The sequence below is a fragment of the Mus caroli genome, unplaced genomic scaffold, assembly GCF_978045245.1.
Source record: "Mus caroli unplaced genomic scaffold, Mus_caroli_1 scaffold_1, whole genome shotgun sequence".
Lineage (NCBI taxonomy): Eukaryota > Metazoa > Chordata > Mammalia > Rodentia > Muridae > Mus > Mus caroli.
The window spans coordinates 82,593,874-82,614,140 of record NW_028227256.1 but is presented as its reverse complement, the minus strand read 5'-3'; the positions used below and the strand labels follow the sequence as shown (position 1 = coordinate 82,614,140).

Below are 20,267 nucleotides of genomic sequence, written 5' to 3'. Positions count from 1 at the left end.
CAGAAATGAAGTGATCTCATTCCCGTATGCAACACAGTCCACAGACTCACAGGGCTCTTTGTAGCTATGCCACATCCTAGGTTGATTAATGCTTCCCATGCTGTGAAAAACTTCATCTGCCAAGGAGAAGACATCTGCTGTCTAAAGGCTATTAAACACTTAAGATGGTGACTTCTTGCTAAAGCAGAGTGGGGACATTATCCTAGTGCTTCTTTTCTTGAGGGGAACACTGTGACAAGGCATGTATCCTTGGTTGGCCTGTAGTTTAGACTCAACTCACAGAAATCCACCTGCCTCAGTATGCCAAGTGCTGGGATTAGAGCAACAGGGCACCATGCTTCAGTGCTTCTTCCTGAGGAACACGGCCATCAAGAGTATAGGTGGGTGAATGGGCAATATCTCTCTTCAATGTACATACAAAGGAGAGTTCTTTCATGAAGAGAAAGAATTCACATAATATAAAATGCACTCCTTAATGTATAAAAGTTAATAATTCACAATGTATTAAGTAAGAGGTGTGCAGTTACCTCTGCTAAACTTGTAATCAACCTAAAGAAATCCTGCACCTACAACATGAAACCAAGCAGAACTGACTGGAAGCGTCCTCCATCACAGTATCTCTACAGCAGAGGGACTTCCTGTACTCAGTGTATAGGTTACACAAATGGAACGCAAGGGAATTACTTAGTCACACTACTAAACAAAAGAGCTGAGATATAAACCCAGGTATGCCCACCCTCAGCTTGAGGACCCCCCCCCCCCCGCCCCCCAGCAATGTCCATTTCTTGCCTTTGCTTCTGAAAGCTGATAATCTAGTTAGGAACGCCATGGCTCACAAGTGAAACAAGAGTTGTTTTTAATTCATCATTTAGTTGATTGAAAAATAAACTTACGAGCCGGGCGTGGTGGTGTACGCCTTTAATCCCAGCACTTGGGAGACAGAGGCAGGTGGATTTCTGAGTTTGAGGCCAGCCTGGTCTACAAAGGTTCCAGGACAGCCAGGGCTACACAGAGAAACCCAGTCTTGAAAAAAAAAAAAAAAAATTCAAACAAACAAACAAATAAAAAAACCAAGACCAAAAAAGAATTAGAGAAAAGAGAAGCTCTCCAATGATCTTTATGAAGCCAAGGAGATGGCGATCACTCTTGTTTTTGCTCACAGTGCTTTTTTATTTAAAGTACTAGTGACTTTGCTCTAACATACTTTGGGGATTTATCATCTTCTGCCAGTCTTACCTAGTCTCACAGATTAATACCCCAACGGCAAATACAGCTAAGATGGATAACTTACTGGTTTAAAAGGCTGGTATCTGCAGGTCTCTGTCATACTTAAGACCTTCAGCTGGGCAGGCATAACTCGTGCTGGATTATCCAACAGCTGGAAGTTTGGTTCAGGTTCTTTTTTCTTCTCTTTCTCTTCCTTCTTCTCTGCTTCATCCTAGGATAAGAGAAATGCAATCAATGAGGGATCACTCCTGTCCCACATTACTTGGCGTCTGTCTGCTAAGTTTCTAGAACACTGTCAGGTGCAAAGGGTAGTGACAGATACAGTAAAAGTACAACTAAATTGAGACCAACTCTACTTAGGGATGAGAACAGTATGAATCAGTTTAAAGAACGAAAGGGTTTTCTACCAGCAAGGATCAGAAGAGTCTGTTTAAATGGCTGGACCATCATTCATCTTCCCGAACGCCTTTCTTCATCAAGTCACTGTCAACTCAGACCTGTTTTCAAAGCCTACTTTAGCTGTAACTTTCTCTATGAACTCATTCCTGTTCTGTACCCTACCTTCTCACAAATGGACATTGTTATGGTCTGAATGTGAAATACCTTCTGTAAGCTCATGTATGTGACCATCTGGGAACCTTCTGGATAGGGCCTAAATGGTTGAAGGGATGGCCCAAGGGATGGAGAGTAGCTGTGTGGCCAGTTTCTCTGCTTCCTGATCAAGGTAGGAGCAAGCCACCCTGCAAGCTCCCACTGTCAAAGACGCAGCTCCAGACACCATAACTTTCTTGCTATGATGGACTGCATCCTTTAAAACCATGAGCCCAAATTCTCTTCTCTCTAAAGATGCTTCCAATAGGTATTCTGTCAGAGCAACAAGAAAAACTAATACAGACATGGTTTTCTAGAGTCTCTTTCCAATATAATGATATGATTCTATATGGGGGAAATAGAATAACTCATTGAAAAGGCTAAGAGCAAAGTACAATAGTGTTTAAGGAATCTGGACGACAACAGGCATTAACCCACATGACCAGAGGTATACCTACCACTTCCATCTTCTCCTCCTCCTTTTTTTCTTTTTCTTTTTCTTTTTTTTTAGCTTTGGCAGTAATAGACAACACAGCGGTGGAAACCTGGAGACAGTCAAAATGGTGTCAGACTGTTATAATCTCTTACCTACATACTAGAGAGGAGCCCAAGAGAACAGTCCCACAGCATGTCCCTGACTCCTGTCAGTGACTATACAACAAATCCCCTGAGAAGTAGAGAGAAAGCAAGCAGGACGTCAAGGCACCTCACTAGCTGCCACTGTCATGCTTAGCTACTGGGGCTGTTTCCAAAACAACCAATCTTTTATATCTGCCCTGGATGTGAATTTGCTATCACCTACTTCTGAGACCCAGACTTGAGTGCTATGCTCTTTTTGGCTTTATGGGAAAAGCACTGGGAAATTCTGAGTCATAGAGATGTTCTCACAGCTGGATGGATGTCATGTAATGGTAATACACAGTGAGTGACGTTAGCTAGGTGGGTCTCACTTGAAATTAAAGGTGAAACAAGATGCTGAAAATGCGGTAAAATTAAGATGCTGTGAAAGATATTCATCAGCTGCTACCCTGAATTTATTTAGTTGTAAAATTAACTCTACTTATACACAAAACACAATCAACGAATAGTTAAGATGAAACATCCTAAAATAAAGAACAATTTCCTTCAAATAAACATCGTGAAAGGGTTGGTTTTTTAATTGAGTAGAACACCATAGCCAGTACAGCTATGTAAATGCATTCATTACTCTTTATTATGTAGTAGTGAATGTGGTAAAAAACTGTTGGTGAAGTTAGTTTTATCCATTTTAAAAAGGTAAACTAGGAAATATATCTGAAAATAAATAACATGAATTGCACATAATTCCACACCTCCTATTCTAAGTGATAGACACACCTGTAAAAGAACACAGGTGTGTACATAAACATTTTTCTTTCTTTCTTTCTTTCTTTCTTTCTTTCTTTCTTTCTTTCTTTCTTTCTTTCTTTCCTTTTCTTTTTCTTTTCTTTTCTTTTCTTTTCTTTCTTCCTTCCTTCCTTTCTTTCTTTCTTTCTTTCTTTTTTTTTTTTTTCAAGACAGGGTTTCTCTGTATAGCCCTGGCTGTCCTGGAACTCACTTTGTAGACCAGGCTGGCCTTGAACTCAGAAATCTACCTGCCTCTGCCTCCTGAGTACTGGGATTAAAGGAGCGTGCCACCATGCCCGGTGTACATAAACATTTTTATTGTAGCCTCACTGGTAGTATATTAAATAAAAATGTCCTTAAATGTACACCAGATAAAATAAATAGTATACAGATATGGCTTTCTATATTATTTGGGGAGAAGTTATACATTGAGATTGGCATGTAGAAAACAGCAGCAGTTGTAAAGTAAGAGGTTCTGACAGAGCAGAGCAAACTTTCAGAACTCACACTGGCACTCTTGGGCCATAGGGCTGGGATACCAAGACAGGAAAAGAGGCCCTTTACTTTCTATCAAAGTCTAATGTTAGCTGTCACCACAAGTGTTGGTTTAAACAGATGCCTTCTTCTGGAACATACACAGACAGACAGACAGACAGACAGACAGACAGACAGACACAGACACAGATACATAGATCAATAAGGCAGAACAGGACTGAACAGATAACTCAATGGTTAAAAGTATATACTATTCTTCCACAGAACCTGAGTCTGGTTCCCAGGCCCCATGCCAGGCAGCTCACAACTGCTTCTACCTCCAGCTCCAAGAATGTCTCTAGCCCCTACAGCCCACACTCACACGAATAGCCCAACATTTACATAATTAATCTTTGTACCTGGAGGCAGAGTTAGGTGGACCCTGTGAGTTTGAGGTCAGTTTGACATACTACCTAGTACTAGGTTAGGCAGGACTCTACAATGAGCCCCCACTCCAACCAACCAACCAACCACATTTGAAAACTGTACCCCCTAGACGGTCAGTAGCTTTTCCAAGAAGAACAACTGTTAAAGACCCAAAGAACATACCTTTTCCTTTTCTTTTTCTTTTGGTACTTCCAGAGGGGCAGGATATGCGAATGTGGATGGTTTACAATTTGATTTATATTGAACTTTCGGCATCTGAAGAAATAAAACACTCTTGTTCTTTACATGGAAATAATATCATGATTTATGTATTCTGTTTATAACAAGCATACAGGCACAAAGAGAGATGGAGTGTTTCCATGCAAGCTAAATGTTCAACAATAGAACTGTTCCATGTTAGCACTCTACGAAAGGCAGTATGGTTAATTCTGGTATTCAGTTCCCTACAGACTCTAAAGCTCTGCACTGAACAGGCATCATTTTCTCTTTGCTTCCTCACAGACCACCGCGTCAGTGGGTTAAGTCCTACTCACGCTGTAAACACGGGGACAACTGTTAGCCCTGTGTAAAGAGTTATATATCCTTTCTGAACCCCCATGACCATTCCTTGTACCACACCAACAACTTATTAGTCTGTATACACTTTCCATACCACATAATCAATCTTTCTAGCACAGACCTAATGCAAGACTACCTTCGTACTACTTAGAACAAACCTGCGGTCTAGCCTGAATCTTTCTTTACTTACCTCATTTGCATTGGTAAAAAATGGTAATAAGCACAATATTTGCTAAGATAGGAACTTATCTTCTCTACCTCATCTTCACTGTGAAGAACGAAACATTATAAAATTGTTTGGCGGACTGTAAGCCTCTAAAGATTTCATAGGAGGTTTAATGATAATGTTAAATATTAGGGATTAGGAAAACAAACTATTGTTTTGAGAAATAAAGATGCTAAATATTTGCAACTGAGCAGTTTTAATATTGAAATACTTAATCAAAAGTAACAAGTTGTATAGCTATAATAAAAATATTAATGTAAGAGATTACTCAAGACAAATTTGAGCTTAAAATTTTTCCATTCTGAAAACTTAACAAAACGTCTTAACAACAGTGATGACCAAATGTAAGAGGTATCTAAAGGTTGAAAAGGAGAACAAGATGACTCATCAGGTCACAGGACTGAGGACACCCTAACTACAACCCCGTTACAAGTATGATTAAAGGCTGGGATGTCAGGGGACGGAGCAGAGCAGCTCAAACTTCTAACCTCTATGATGGGTTTGTTCCGTCAGACTCCCTGACCCCTCACTGGTGGTCTTGGTACCTGTCACTAGTAAAGTACTTCCTGTGGTACTGTTCCTTATGCTAACAATTCTCTGTTAAGTAGGCATGGAGGTCCCCGTGCTCACAGGTAAACACTAGGGGAAACAGGAATGTTAAATACACAGAGTTGTTTCTTCAAAGGGAGAAAGAGAGGTGTATAATCTGTCTTCTGCCTGGTCACCGACCCCTGTGCTCTCTGTGTAGCTGGAGACTATAATAGATCCTCCTCCAGACCTATAGCATGCATGAGCTTATTTTTCTCAGTCAATATATATATTTATGGAAAACATGTACTTCACAAAGAGTTTATAATGCAGTTAGTGTCTTAAGCTTTGTTGTACACATGGAAATGAGTTAATTATCACCAGGAAAAATTTCAACAAACTATGCTATGCTTAAATATGCCTAACACAAACAGCTTGGGGTCGGACACTCCATGTTTGAACCAGTACTGGCTACTGAAGTGTGTTGAACCAAATTGCGTTCTTTCTTCCCCCATGGATCATAACCCTGCTGGTGTGGTGGCTGTAGAGAACCCTGCAGTACATGACTGAGGTGTGTACTGTCTCACACTTTAGCCCTCACTAATTAGTTAGTCTGTGTCCTCATTCTCTCTTGTCCACATAACTGTTGACATCAGGATGATCCTTGTTAGGAAAAACTGTCATTACCCCCTTAAAAGCTTAAAAGCTTTCACCAGCTCTTATGGCCCTTGGATTAAAGTGGCCTAGCATGGTGGCACAAGCCTGGAATTCCATCACTCTGGATGTTAAGGTAGACAGATCATGAGTTCAGAGGTCACTAAGTATGACTATCTGCCCCCAAACCAAAAACACTAGCCTGGCATGGTAGCACATGCCTTTAATCCAAGTATTCTGGAGGCAAAGGCAGGCAGGTCTCTGTTGAGTTCAAGGCCAGCCTGGTCTACAATAGTGAATTCTAGGCTAGTCAGGACTATATAGTAAGACCCTGTTACAAAATGAAAACCAAACCAACCTCTCCAAATACATAGAATGGCTTTTAAAATCTCTTGTGCTGGGATTAAAGGCGTGTGCCACCACTGCCCGGCCTCATATTCTTGTACTAAAAACCCTTATCCCATCATTTCCTCTCAAAAGATGTGTCCAGTATTACACAGCTAGTAAGAAAAGACTATTTATAAAACGTCCACAGACATACTCTATTCTGTAAGGGCTAAGGACTAACTTGAGTTGAAGGGAAAATATTGTCATCTATGATAAGAATATCCTACAACGCTCAGGACTTACAGACATACCTTTAAATCCTTGTTAAGGCCAATGACACAGGTAGGAGTATAAGCCAATGACAGGAAGTGTGAGAGGGGAAACCAGAACCAGAACTGGGTGAAGACAAGGACGCCAACCACAGATGGCATATGAGTGTGCCCAGTCCTGGACTGTAAGGAGATTGTGACATTATGACCACCTGCAGAAAGAGACAACCATGAGCAGAGCCATCCGTTAAGATGTCAATAAACATTTCTAGGTATTGTACTAGGGAAGTAGCTGGTGGTTTATTTATTTAATGATTTTTTTTTTTTTTTTTTGATTAGGGTCTCACTAATCAGCTCTGGCTGTCCTATAATTCACTTTGTAGACCAGGCTGACCTTGAACCCTCAGAGATCTGACTGCCTCTGTCTCAAGAGTGCTGGGGTTAAAGACATGTACCGAGGTACCCAGGGATTTATTTTTATGTGTGTGAATGTTTGGCCAAATGTATGTATATATACCGTGTGAGTGCCTGATGCCCACAAAGGGAGAAGAGGATGTTGAATCCTTGAAACACAAACTACAGTGGTTTTGACCCACTTGATGTGGGTAGGGGGAGCTGTACCTGGGTCTTCTGAAAGAGCAGAAAGTGCTCTTAACCACTGAGGCATCTCTTCAGCCTCACAAAAGGAAACTCAAACAATTTAATTTTTACTCCAACACGCTTTCTGAGGAAGAATATGACAAACAGTGAAACCAGCTGATTCTGATTAAAAGTTTGTACTGTGAGAGGGTGAATGGCTTAAAACCCAGCTTGTTCAGCCTCTTGCCACAGTCTCTAGACTATCCATCCCTCTGGGAAGTAGAGAGAAATCCAGCTTGAAAGCCACCAAGTTTGAGTGAAGATCCAAGTTAGCAACTAAAGAGTCGAATTTTAGCCAAACACAATGGTATGTGATTACCTATGATCCCAGTGCTTGGAGGCTGAGATAGAAGAATTGGTGTGAATTGGAGGCTAGCCTGAACTATATAGTGAACCCCCACTTCAAAAAAAAAAAAAAAAAAAAATCCAGCTGAAAGTCACTGAGCCCATTGCTAAGTAAATAGAACTACCCTAATTTCTCTCCAATATATCTAATCCTTACAACACTATCAGGCAGACATTAGAGGAACAAAGAGAGAAAAGAACTTGAGCTTATAGGACTGTTAATATAAAGAGATTAGGATCTGCTGAGCATGGTGGTGTACACTTGTCTCAGCTCCTTGTAAAGGTTGAGACAATGGGACAGTAAGTTAAGGGCCAACCGGGAAAACTTATAGGACATGTTTATAAAGGGGTGATGCTGCTGGGCACTGGTGGTCCACACCATTAATCTCAGCACTCCAGAAGCAGAGGCAGGAAGATCTCTGTGAGTCCGAGGCCAGCCTGGTCTACAGAGCTAGTTCCAGGACAGCCAGGGCTACAAGAAGAAACACTGTGTCAAAAAACAAACACAGGACAACAAAAACCCAGGGGCTGTGTAGTTACTCAGCCATATAATGACAATTACACTCCACAGGTGATGTCCTGCTCAGTCTTCAGCAGGGAGACACGAGGGGACAGGGTGTGTCTGAGTGCAGGGAAGGAGTAGCATTCGAATATATACATCTGTGCTTGAATAATGGAAAACTATCTCTGTAAACCACACTCTCCTCAAATTTTACTCTGGAACAATTTGCTTCAGACTCAATTTCCATTATGTCACACAGAGTATTGGATTAGCTTTTCATTAGATTTACATAATGCATCTGGAAGGCCTAAGAACATTCACCTGCATCCAGTATGCCTTGGGCCAGAATAGCGCCAAATTTGGCCATGACATCATCATGTTTGTCATTGATGACTTTGGAATACAGCTGCCGGAACTGATTCACCTGAGGAAGCAAGAAGAATAATTATAGTCTCCGTGCATTTGTCATGCCATTAAAGAACACCCAATGGACTGCACTAATGGTGTCGAGACCCCGTTCTCAATTTCAAAGCATTTAGAAGAAGGTGACAGACCAGATGTGAAGGCAGAACAGTTCTGTGCTTGAAATCAGTGTTCTGACTTCCTGATGTGGGAGCACTAGCTGTTCTAAGTCCTCACTCCACAGTGGGTGATTCAGACTCATGGGAATGGTGAATAAGATTTCATTCTGCACCAGCCAGTCAGCAGGCCCAACCAGTCCCAGCAACCACTATGGCTTTTGCAGCACTTTGAATTACAGCTATTCTGCTTACTGTCAACTGAGCAGATTTCCTAACAGGCATGGCCCTTCAGTTCTACCTTAAGTAAACTACCCTTCACCCAGCCTGTGTGAGTGTATTCACAAACATTAAAGACGGGCATTCTAAATGCACATCCGTTTCTGAAGACTTGCCCAGACTCAATTATGATTTGATTTAGGGTGAGATTATCAGTAATTCTGTATGCTTTGGAGTTTTCCTGAAATTACGATCTATACAATTTTCACATAAAAATGCTTCTGGAATATTTGTAATGAATAAAGTGGTTTCTTTAACTGTTGGGTGGAGTTGGGCCCTAGCTTATGCTTCTTCCATGGCTTACACTTCCTTGTTTTCCCGACAGTGCTTTCAAATGGTAGGCACTCAGGAAGAAGTCTGCTTGGTCAAGAAGCACATGATCATGGAGCTTCCCAAATCTGCCAAAAGCAGAAAACACCAGATTTGAGTTTCCTGATATAATGAGATTAGCACACATTCTTTCAGAATCTCTTCTCTGTATTGGTCTGAAGGGGACAGTGTGATTCTGTGCCAGAATAACAGAACCAGACAGCCCGGGCATATGACTATCTCTGTTCTTAGAAGGTATTTGGGTAAATTACTAGTCTGTCGGTCTGTCTGTCTGTCTGTCTGTCTGTCCGTCCATCCTATGGCCCTTTTCTTTTTAGATGGGCCTTCTTGTAAGGTGGCCCAGGTCTCAAACTCCTGAGAGCTGAAGCCTCTGAAGCAGCAGGGACCACAGGTACGTATCATCACATCTGGCCACCTACTAGCTTTTCTGAGCTTTAGTTTCTTTCCCCTTTCTTTGAGGATTATAGCATTTACCTCATCCATGTTCTAAAGACAACCTGAAGTAATCATGGTCACAAATGGGGCCTGGTGTACTTCAGTAGGCACAGATGTCACATAGGGGCAAAATTTTACTACCTTCTAAACTATTAGCTCCGCCATTTATATACTGCTAATAAAAAATAGTTCTTAAAAATGGTTCTCAGTTTTATTCCCAGGCAACAACAAACTACAGTGGGGGAATATGATGCCAGTGGAATCCAGATTTATAAACTAACATGGGGCTGGAAGGATGGCTTAGGGTGAAGAGTAGTGGTGGCTTTTCCAGAGGACCTGGGTTTGATTCCCAGCACCCACAGGGTAGCTCACAACTGTCTGAAACTCCAGCTCTGGGAGATTTGACCCTTTCCTGGCCTCTGCAGGTATCAGGCACCTGTGCGGTACACACACATATATAGGCAAAACACCCACACATGTTTTGTTTTGGTTTTCGAGACAGGGTTTCTCTGTGTAGCCCTGGCTGTCCTGGAACTCACTCTGTAGACCAGGCTGGCCTCAAACTCAGAAATCCACCTGCCTCTGCCTCCCAAGTGCTGGGATTACAAGCGTGCGCCACCACCGCCCGGCTCCACACATGTATTTTTAAAAGCTGACATGACATACACTCTTTGTATTTCTGGTGGTGTATGGAATAGTAGTACTCCATAATCAAATTAGTAACTCTGAAGTAGCAAACACATGGATATTCATAGTAAGTGACTCATTACTAGGTCAGATTTTAGTCAGCTAGGTCCTTAAAAAAAGCAAACCTGTAAATTTTCAGACCTTCCTGGATTGTGTAACTATAAAGGGCTGCTGATTTAATTGTTTTATGTCTAGTTCTTATACATCTCTGTTCAGCTGACTTTGCCCCATATACTCCTATTTTTCTTTCCAAATGACTCGCTATTACTTCAAATTCCACATCTCCAAAATAAAAAACACCCTTATTTTTCTTTCACGGTACTCTTGCTGAAAATCCCATGATCTCACTGTGATGGTTTAAGCCTGAAATGTCTTCCCTGCTCATGTTTGGTCACATGTGGTGATGCTTTGGGTGGCTGTGGAACTTTAGACGTGGGTCCTAGCTGGTTAAAAAGGACACTAGGAAGTAGGCTTTGAAGGTTATAGCAATGATTCTCTACCTTCCTAATGCTGAAACACTTTAATACAGTTCTTCATGTTGTGGTGACCCCCAAACATAAAATTATTTTGTAGGTACTTCCTGAGTGTAATTTTGCTACTGTTATGAATGGTAATGTAAATATCTGATACATAGCATGTCCTGACCCACAGGTTAATAGCCACACCCCTGGTTCTGATCTTACTGTCTACTTCTTGGTCCACTGCTATGCAAACAGACACACCCTCTCCCAAGATATTCTTGCTGTCATAGAAAGAGCCACTCTGTCATGTCTTCTTGCTAAAATGAATTAAAATCCCTCAGAACCATGAACCCAGATGGTTTCCATGAGCTGCTTTGTTCAAGCCATGTAGAAATGACTCATGTAACTTGTTACCCACCCTCCCACCCCCATGTTGCTCTTTAAGACAGAGTTTTTCTTTGTGTAGCCCTGGCTGTCCTGAAACTTGCTCTATAGACCTCTGACTCCAGAGTGCTGGGACTAAAGGCATACACACACAAAATCACCGCTGGTATGATAGTGTCTTATATCTTAAGTATCTTATAAGACTTCATGCTTAGAATTTCAGGTTATAAACTTTTTTTTTCCTATAGAAATAAGAATCTAGGGCTTGTGAGATGGCTCAATGGGTAAAAGCACCGACTGCTCTTCCAAAGGTCATGAGTTCAAATCCCAGCAACCATATGGTGGCTCACAACCACCAGTAACAAGATCAGTCGCCCTCTTCTGGTATGTCTGAAGACAGCCACAGCATGTTTACATATAATAAATAAATTAACTCTTAAAAAAACAAGAAAAAAGAATCTAAACTCTATCTTCCTTAAATTCACATTAAAAACAGAAAAAAAAAAAAACAGTTCTAGCCTTTGAAAAGAACACTATAGCTGTGTAGTGGTGGCACATGTCTTTAATCCCAGGATTTGGGAAGCAGAGGCAGGTAGAGTTCTGAGTTCGAGACCAGCCTGGTCTACAGAGTGAGTTCCAGGACAGCCAGGGATATACAGAAAAACCCTGTCTCAAAAACAAACAAACAAACAAAACAAAAAGAAAGAAAAAAAGAAAGAAAGAAAGAAAGAAAGAAAGAAAGAAAGAAAGAGAGAGGAACAGAACAGAACACTCTGTGTGTGTATGTGTGTGTGTGTGTGTGTGTGTGTGTGTGTGTGTCTGTAGATGTCTTTTGGGAGTGAGGGTTTGAAGGATCAAATTTAGGTCACCAGGCTTGATGACAACTGCCTATACCTGCTAAGCTATCTCTCTGGCATAAAGTTATGCATTTAAAATATTTATCATGTTCTGAATGCAAATCTTATACTTCTGGAAGGTGCCATTTGGTCAAGGGAAAGGATTACAGTTCTTTGGATTCATTTCTGACGATCATGAGCGTGGATTTCATTATCATTAGTTCTGAATGCACTTTAGCTTTTACTTTGTATATATATGCTGGGCATGCTGGAGTTAGAGGGTGGTGAGCTGCCTGATGTGCTTGCTAGGAATCAAATTTGATCCTCTACTAGAGCAGCAAGGACTTTTAATGGGAAAGCCGTCACCTCTCCAGCCCTAAGAACTTATTTTTATAGTGTAACTTTTCATCTGATGTTTATGTACTGTATTTAGTATATAAATGTTCAAATAAACTTCTTACAGTGGATCTCATTTAACAAGACAAAAATAGATGATTCATGAAGAGAAGAGTCTTGTTTTTGAGAGAAAACAGCTCCAAGAACCCAATAAAAGGTTAAGTGTGACACTCAGCCTTCCTAAACTGTGTGTTACTAATACAGAAATGTGTCTCTGATCTGAGGTTTATGTTTGTGAGGGTGGACAAGTGAGAAACCGATAGAAACAAGGCAAAAACATACTGGTATTATTTAAGCCAAGGGCACAATGTGTAGGCTAAGTGTTAGGGCATAATACTACACAAACATTCTGATTTCCATTATGAATCTTACAAAATATCCAAGGTCATTTTCTTTTGCATTCCTTTGAGGAAGGGCTATAATTCTTTTAATTATTTTTATGTATAAATCTCTGAACCATGCATGTGTGTGCCTGGTGCTCAAGGAAGCCTGAAGAGGATGCTAGATTCCCTGGGACTGGAGTGGTTGTGAGCTGCCACGTGGGTCCTCTGGAAGAGCAGCAGTGCTCTGACCTCTGAGCCACCTCTCCAGCTCCAGGGGATAATTCTTAATGCCCTGACGCTTGCTTTTAAGCTGTTTACACTAATTTCAAGTATTGACTTGAAAAAGTAGAAGTCTGAGGATTTATTTTGTTCTCTTTAAAATCTGACATTATCAACATAGTTCTGCTTTTGTAGTCGGCATAGAAACATTTACATTTCACAGCCAACTTATATTAATTGCATTTCAATTAAAAAATTTTTATTTTATTTTTAAAATGTATCTTTACCACATAGTATTTGTTTTATGCATCTGTATGTTTGTGGGTGCATGAATGCTACAATGTACATGTGGAAGTCACAGAGCAACTTGTAGGAGTCCATGTCTCCCCATCACGTAGGAACGCTGATGACCAGGCTGCTGGCAGATGTCTTCCCCCACAGAGCCATCTTGCCAGTGCTATTTTAACATTCTTAATTAGCAGTCATTATTATGATACAACCTGAAGGTAGGAGAGTACTTTATTTGTTCAGTTAAGACTCCATTCAAGATCATAACTTGCAATTATTTAAAAAAACCCAATTATTTAAATTGCTGTACCGTGTCTTTCTAAATGTGACATTTCTTAAAAGTAAATAAACAAACAACAGCAAAAACAAAAAACAAAGACTATAGTTTAGTCTATTCCACTTCAAAAAGATTCTGCCACTGTTAGTTTGAGGTTATGACTACTAAAAGACCCTGAAATTACTACTTCTTGTTTTTTTTTGTTTTTTTTTTTTGAGATAGGGTTTCTCTGTGTAATCCCGGCTCTCCTAGAACTTGTTCTGTGGTCCAGGCTGGCCTCAAACTCAGAGATGTGCCTACTTCTGCCTCCCAAGTGCTAAGATTAAAGGCGTGTATGCCACCATGCTCAGTTCTGAAAATTTTTCTTTCTTTCTTTGTTTATATAGGGTCTCAAGTAACCCAGGATAGCCTTAGACTTACTGATGTAGGCTGGTCTTGAACTCCTGGGATTTAAAGCAGGCACCACCATAGCAGTTTCATTTTAATAAGTACTTTATTGTATGTGTATGGTATATATATTGTGTGCATGGCCTGAGGAGAGTGCCAGAGTCCCACTATATCACTCTCTGCCTTGTTCCCTTCAGTCAGGGTCTCTCACTGAACCTGGATCTAGGCTGGCAGCTGTAATCCCTAGAGATCCTCCTGTGTCTGTTCCTCACAGTGCTGGAGTTACAAGTGCATTTGTGACCATGTGTCTGTCACTTTCACACGGGTGTTGGGGTCCATACTCAGGCCTCCATTATTACGCAATAAACGCTCTACCTGATGAGCTATCTATCACCCCAACCCCTGGTTTAATCACTGGAATTCTATAGCCAGGATATGAGGGTGGCCAAATGTTTGTCAAGTTGACAATAGAAGCAATGTGAAAGTTATATGTGAGGTCCAAGTGAATAAATATTTATATGGTTATTTGAGGAGGTTCATTCTTTAATGACACTGCTTAGCTGGGTAACTTCCAAAGGCTCAGTGCAACATCAAAAGCAGAAATAAAAGCTAAGCATATGATAGCTGCTATATTTAAAAGCATGAAGAAATGTGGTCTGTGTTTGCAAAGATGTTTATGTTCTAGGAGACATAGTATATTAAGCAATTCTTGGGGAAAACAGGATGAGAAGTCAGACTGTATGTGCAATAATACAACTTTTAGAAACCCTGAAAAATGATTTTGAGAGAGAAGCTCTGGGCAATGAGACAAATTGACAGCGACTGCTCAGAAAGTGAGGTTTGTCTGACAATGCTGAGGCAGACCAATGTCTCCTCTGTTTAAATAAAGGTGCTTTGTGTCTGTTGCAGAGGCAGAAGAGAGGCCAATGGCCTTGTCCTTTCCTTTCCTTCTATTTTTCTTTAAAGGACAAAGTCTCACACTGGCCTTGAACGTGTGACCCTCTTGCCTTAATCTTTTGGGTGCTGGGACTCTATGCATTTGCTGACATGAACTTTTTTTTCTGCTAGTAATATTTTGTTTTTAAATGCTTCTCAGATATAAACATAACTAATTCAAGGCTGCTAAACACTCTAAAAATCTAAGTACAATGGCATGAGCACAGGCTAAGTATTTTTCTTTCTTTTTTCAGTCCTGAAGATTAAACCAATGAACCACACCTCCTAGCCTCATTAATCTTAATACTGAGATGGGTCTTTTTCAGATGGTTGTCCTTGAAACCTCCTGTCACCAAGGCAGAGCTGGAACTTGAGAGCCCTCTGAAAAGCTGAGATCAGTGGACACCACTTGTACACCCACAGTGGTTCACATATCTGCTGAACCCATCAAGCATAATAACCTCAGAGCATAACACATAAAACACAGGTATTTTGTTCTCAACACAACAAGATGTCTGGCTGTGCCCACTTGCACTGCACAGTGAAGACTAGTATGAGGTGGAAGACAATGTCATGAGAGAAGTTTTTAAAAAGTGCCTCAAACTCTGATACAGTTAATCCAGAGGAGGTGCCGTCCCTAGAAGGCATATGAACGAGACTCCTTGAGGAAAGCTGGGCCCCATCTTTCTCCCTTAGCATATAGATCCAGAGAGAGGATTCAGAGGGACTGCTTAGTGTGTAGGGAATCTGACATCTAAAACGAACAGCAATTAGTCATTAACAGGACTTTCTGAGCTACTGACACCTGTCCAGGACTGCCTAGGAGGGTAAGAATGTAGATACAATTGTTAAAGGACCAAGGTTGGATGTACACATAAGGTTTCAGTGTCTCAGAAGGCAGAAAGTCAGACTGTTTGAATTTTCAGTCTCTAACAGAGCAGTAAATCAGGCCTGCTGCATCTATTTAAAAGCACGCAGGGAGGCAACACAAACACCAAAACAAACAAGAGCTAATTTTACTATTTCACCTTATTATTACAAGTTATAATTTCTCAAAAAAAGAAAGAAAGAAAGAAAGAAAGAAAGAAAGAAAGAAAGAAAGAAAGAAAGGAAGGAAGAAAGGAAGAAAGAAAGAAAGAAAGAAAGAAAGAAAGAAAGAAAGGAAGGAAGGAAGGAAGGAAGGAAGGAAGGAAGGAAGAAAGAAAGAAAAAGAAAGAAAGAAAGAAAGAAAGAAAGAAAGAAAGAAAGAAAGAAAGAAAGAGGCAGGCCTTCTCTTTGTAGCTCTGGCTGCCTAGAACTTGATCTGTAGACCAAGCTGGCCTTGAACCCTCAGAGATCTGCCCACCTCTGTCTCCTGAGTGCTGGGATGAAAGACATGCGATGCTATACCTGGCTTTTGAGTTATACTTTCTTAAATATAACAAAATTACCTTAAATTTATAAAACACCCACCAGGGAAGAAAGATGACAGAATTACATCAGTCCTAGTCTGATGCCCTCAGATGTGCTTTTTTTCCTTTTACGCGCAAAGGTAAATTATTACAGAAAAAAGCAAACCCAGCTCTCTCCTCGAGCTTCTTTGCTCACCTTTGGACACGTGATCTCAGTCTGTTGGATCATGATGAGAGCTGAAGCTATCAGAGCCCCTTGCCTCACGTAGTTCACAGGGTCGTTGGTCATTGGCTCTAGTAAATTAATTGCTTCCTGAAAGCACAACAAACAAAAAGACAAAACTTTAACTGAGGTTGAGATGGCTGCACCTTCAAATCACTCGCTGTCAAAGGTATAAGGTATATTTTAGACGAGGGCAATGTCTACTTTGTTTTTTTTTTTTTTTTCTCCCCAAGACAGAGTTTCTCTGTGTGGCCTTGGCTGTCCTGGAACTTTCTCTGTAGTTCTCTGTAGACCAGGCTGGTCTCTGCCTACTACTGAGTGCTGGGATTAAAGGCATGGGCTACCACTGCTCAGTTATAGTTCTTAAATACTCTCTTTCAGCTATGTACAGATACCTGGGTTATACAAATTACTCAGAAATAAAGCAGACTTATTTAGTATAAGTAATAAAAATCTTTCATTGTATTAACTTGTCAGATGCTTTGCTTCAAAGAACATCTGCCTCTAGATATCATATTAAGTTTAGGATAATATGGAAAGAGAAAGATCCAATTTGTATTTAACTTATGAGAACTGACATAAATGTAAATTAAAAGCCTAAGAGGAAAATTACTTAGCAAAATATCCAACCCTATCCTTCCTTTGTTTACAGAACTAATGTAAACTAGAAAAAAAAAAGGCAGCTGGTAAGATAGCTCAGCAGGTAAGGAGCTTGCTGCTAAGTCACACAGAGAAAACTGACTCCTTCAAGCTATCTTCTGACTCTGACATTGTGGCATGCATGCATTCCACCCCACCTACAACAAAGGAAACTCTAGATATACTTGATCTCTCTAACCATATGTGTGTGTAAAGGTGGGGTGGATATGTGCACATGGATTCAGGTACCCTTGAAGGCCAGAGGAAGATATAGGATCTCCTGGAGCCAGAGTTAAAAGACGGTTTGTTGTTGCCGGGTGGGCGTGGCACATGCCTTCAATCCCAGCGCTTGGAGGCAGAGGCAGGCAGGCTCAATTCCAGCACCCCCACACAGTTAACAATTGAACTGTAATTTCAGACCCAAGAAACTCAATGCCCCTTTTGGCTTCTGCAAGCACTGCATGTGGGTGGTATACAGACTTACACACAGGCAAAATATAAAATAAAAAAATCCTTTCAAAGTTGTTTGATCCCTTTCTGAATAGTAAAACATAAAACTCTAGAAGGGGAACAATGTCTTCTTCTAGCACAAAAACATACACATTCGTTGAGTTAAAAGAAAGGTCCATCCAAGGTGCCCAAGACGTATGCATTTGTGTGCTGTTCAAGGCAAGGTCCAGTGATTGTACGCATGCTGGGAAGCAGGGTTATGTTACAGCCGGGCCCAGCAGGTAAAAGTATTTGTTGCCTGATGACCTGAGTTTGATTCCCACAACCTGTTAATGGAGGGAGAGAACTAATTGCACACACACATAGACATGCACATGCACACGCACACACTGCTAGAACATTTTTAGGGGCTAGAGAGCTCAGTGGTTAAGGGCATGTACACAACCATCTATAATCATAGCTTCTGAGAGATCTGACACCTATGGCTTCCACAGGCAAACATATCCACAAACAGGCATACACATATACATATAACTAAAAATTATTTTAAAAATTATTGATTTTGGGTGGTTTTAGACAGCGATCTTCATGTCTATGGTACTAATTAAACAGCAAGAATAACCATGTAATGACAGAGCAGTTCACAATGGTTAGCCGTGTATATCAGGTTGTTCTTAGGAGTCCTCAGACACTGCAGCACAGGGAAGTGGGGGAGCACTGTGAAGCCCCGTGCACCGCGGTCTTAGGGATCACACTGCACCCGTATTTTCAGTTGTTTCACACACTTTTCTGCAACAGAAAAGCCTAGTGTCAGGAAAGAAGGCTCCACTGGTTGGGCTGTACCTTGTTTCCTGTACCAGCACAGCAGATTCCCAGGGCCATTGCAGCTCCATAGCGCACGTGAGGGTTATAACTCTCTGACAACAAAGAAACCACACTTGGACACTGTTCAGGCGTCCTGAGAGGAAGTAAAGAAACAGAAGGGACTGTTATGAGTAACATGTTATAAACCAAAATGGAGGAATTTTAAACAAGTTTTTATTGCTGAGATAGGAAACAACATAATACTTAGCAAATAAGTCCTAGAACTAAAAATCTCCCACCGAGAGATGCATTAGCACAGACCTCTAACCCCAAGCTCTAGTGAAACAGATGCAGGGTGGTCATCACTTTAGCACAGTACTACACAGGAAAGTCAAAGCCACTGGAAGACACAAGTGGTGATCTTCCACAGAATTCTATTGATAGTAGACATTTAGAAAACGCAGAGAAAGCGGACCGTAGCGGGCTCCTCAAGCAAGCTTACTGCATGCTGGTCATTTCCTAGCGCCCTCAAAGTGGAGACTGAGCAGTCACATGGGGCACATTCCTCTGGACGCACTGCCCTACTTTCTGGGCACTATGTATTTTGTTACAGAAGACGAGGCATTTACAGAGTCTTTTAGATGTTTCTAGGACAGCACAAAAAATGAATTCCAGCACTCTGGTGCAGAGGACACCTGTGAGTTTGAGGCCAGCCTGGTCTAAATGTCAAGTTTCAGGCTAGCCAGAGCTACATGAAGAACTGGGGATGAGGATTATACACCGAAATAAGTGACACATTCAGATTATTTATTTAATAAGAAGTTCTTTGTTTCCAGCCGACAGTCATCTTGCCAATGTTAGTATTTGTACAAACCTTCCAGAGAGCAAGAACTCAGCAAGGGCATGCATACAAATCACTGGCATCATCTAACCATAAATTGTACATATCAACTTCCTTGTCTCAACATTCTGGCTTCTATGTCTTTACTGAGTATTTTCTACAACTACTATATATTACAACATATTAATAGATCAAGAGGCTTTCAGAATATGGAGTCTTTCCCCTTACGAAAAACTCGTAATACATGTACCCAGGCACAAACAGTTCTTGGCAGGGTCATCATCACAAAAGAAAATTTCAAGATATAAATCTTGTGATATTTCTCTGGTAAAATTACAAGTTTATAATTATTACTAGGTAAGTGCCAAATCAGAGGCTTAGCACAATGCACAGGAATACTAGCTCCTGAAAGGTCCCTATACCCCTGACAATCCACGCGCCATCTGGAATAGAACCTGAAGGCCAGCTGGATGCCTTTAACCAAAGACATCACTGACACCTGAGCTGACATACAGACGAGGACTCCCTCTCTTCTGCAATTTCTCTCATGGTGACCATTCATCTACATTATTTTACTCTCTCCATCCCTTCAGATTCCACAGCTCATCTGTTGGTAAATCAAGGGAAACCTTATTTAATTCCTATTTCTGTTTTCATGGCCTTGTTTCAGGCCCTGAGCACTTCTCACTAGTTTCTGACAACTTACCTTTATTTTATTTGTGTTTAGTTCATTGAGGTAGAGGGGACATAGGCTCAGAGTCAGAAAGATCTGGGTTCCTATTCAAGGGTGTTTATTTATCATCAAGGAAACAAGCTCTGAATCGTACTGGGCCTTAATTGTTTTACCCACAAAATATTACCTATTCCCTTTTGTGCGTGCTAGAGAGAGCTGATGTGTCAGTATGTTGACACCACTGAAATCTGTATGGAAAATCAGAGATTGGCTTTGGATCTGAATCGGGAAGTTGTGTGCTAACTTGCGATAGCTGGATCTCTATTTTAAAAGACAGT

The 20,267-nt window shown here is 40.9% G+C and overlaps 1 protein-coding gene across 1 annotated transcript in view; it reads right to left on the bottom strand.

Annotated features, from left to right (window-relative positions):
- The window catches only part of Psmd1 (proteasome 26S subunit, non-ATPase 1), a 78,845-nt gene that overhangs the window by 4,838 nt on the left and 53,740 nt on the right, over window positions 1–20,267 (bottom strand). The window contains exons 17-23 of the mRNA XM_021166195.3: window positions 18,455–18,569; window positions 16,496–16,612; window positions 8,474–8,576; window positions 6,709–6,878; window positions 4,267–4,359; window positions 2,277–2,363; window positions 1,292–1,438 (exon numbers count right to left, since the gene is read on the bottom strand). Coding sequence (XP_021021854.1) covers window positions 1,292–1,438; window positions 2,277–2,363; window positions 4,267–4,359; window positions 6,709–6,878; window positions 8,474–8,576; window positions 16,496–16,612; window positions 18,455–18,569 — 832 coding nt within the window. The remainder of the gene's footprint in view (window positions 1–1,291; window positions 1,439–2,276; window positions 2,364–4,266; window positions 4,360–6,708; window positions 6,879–8,473; window positions 8,577–16,495; window positions 16,613–18,454; window positions 18,570–20,267) is intronic.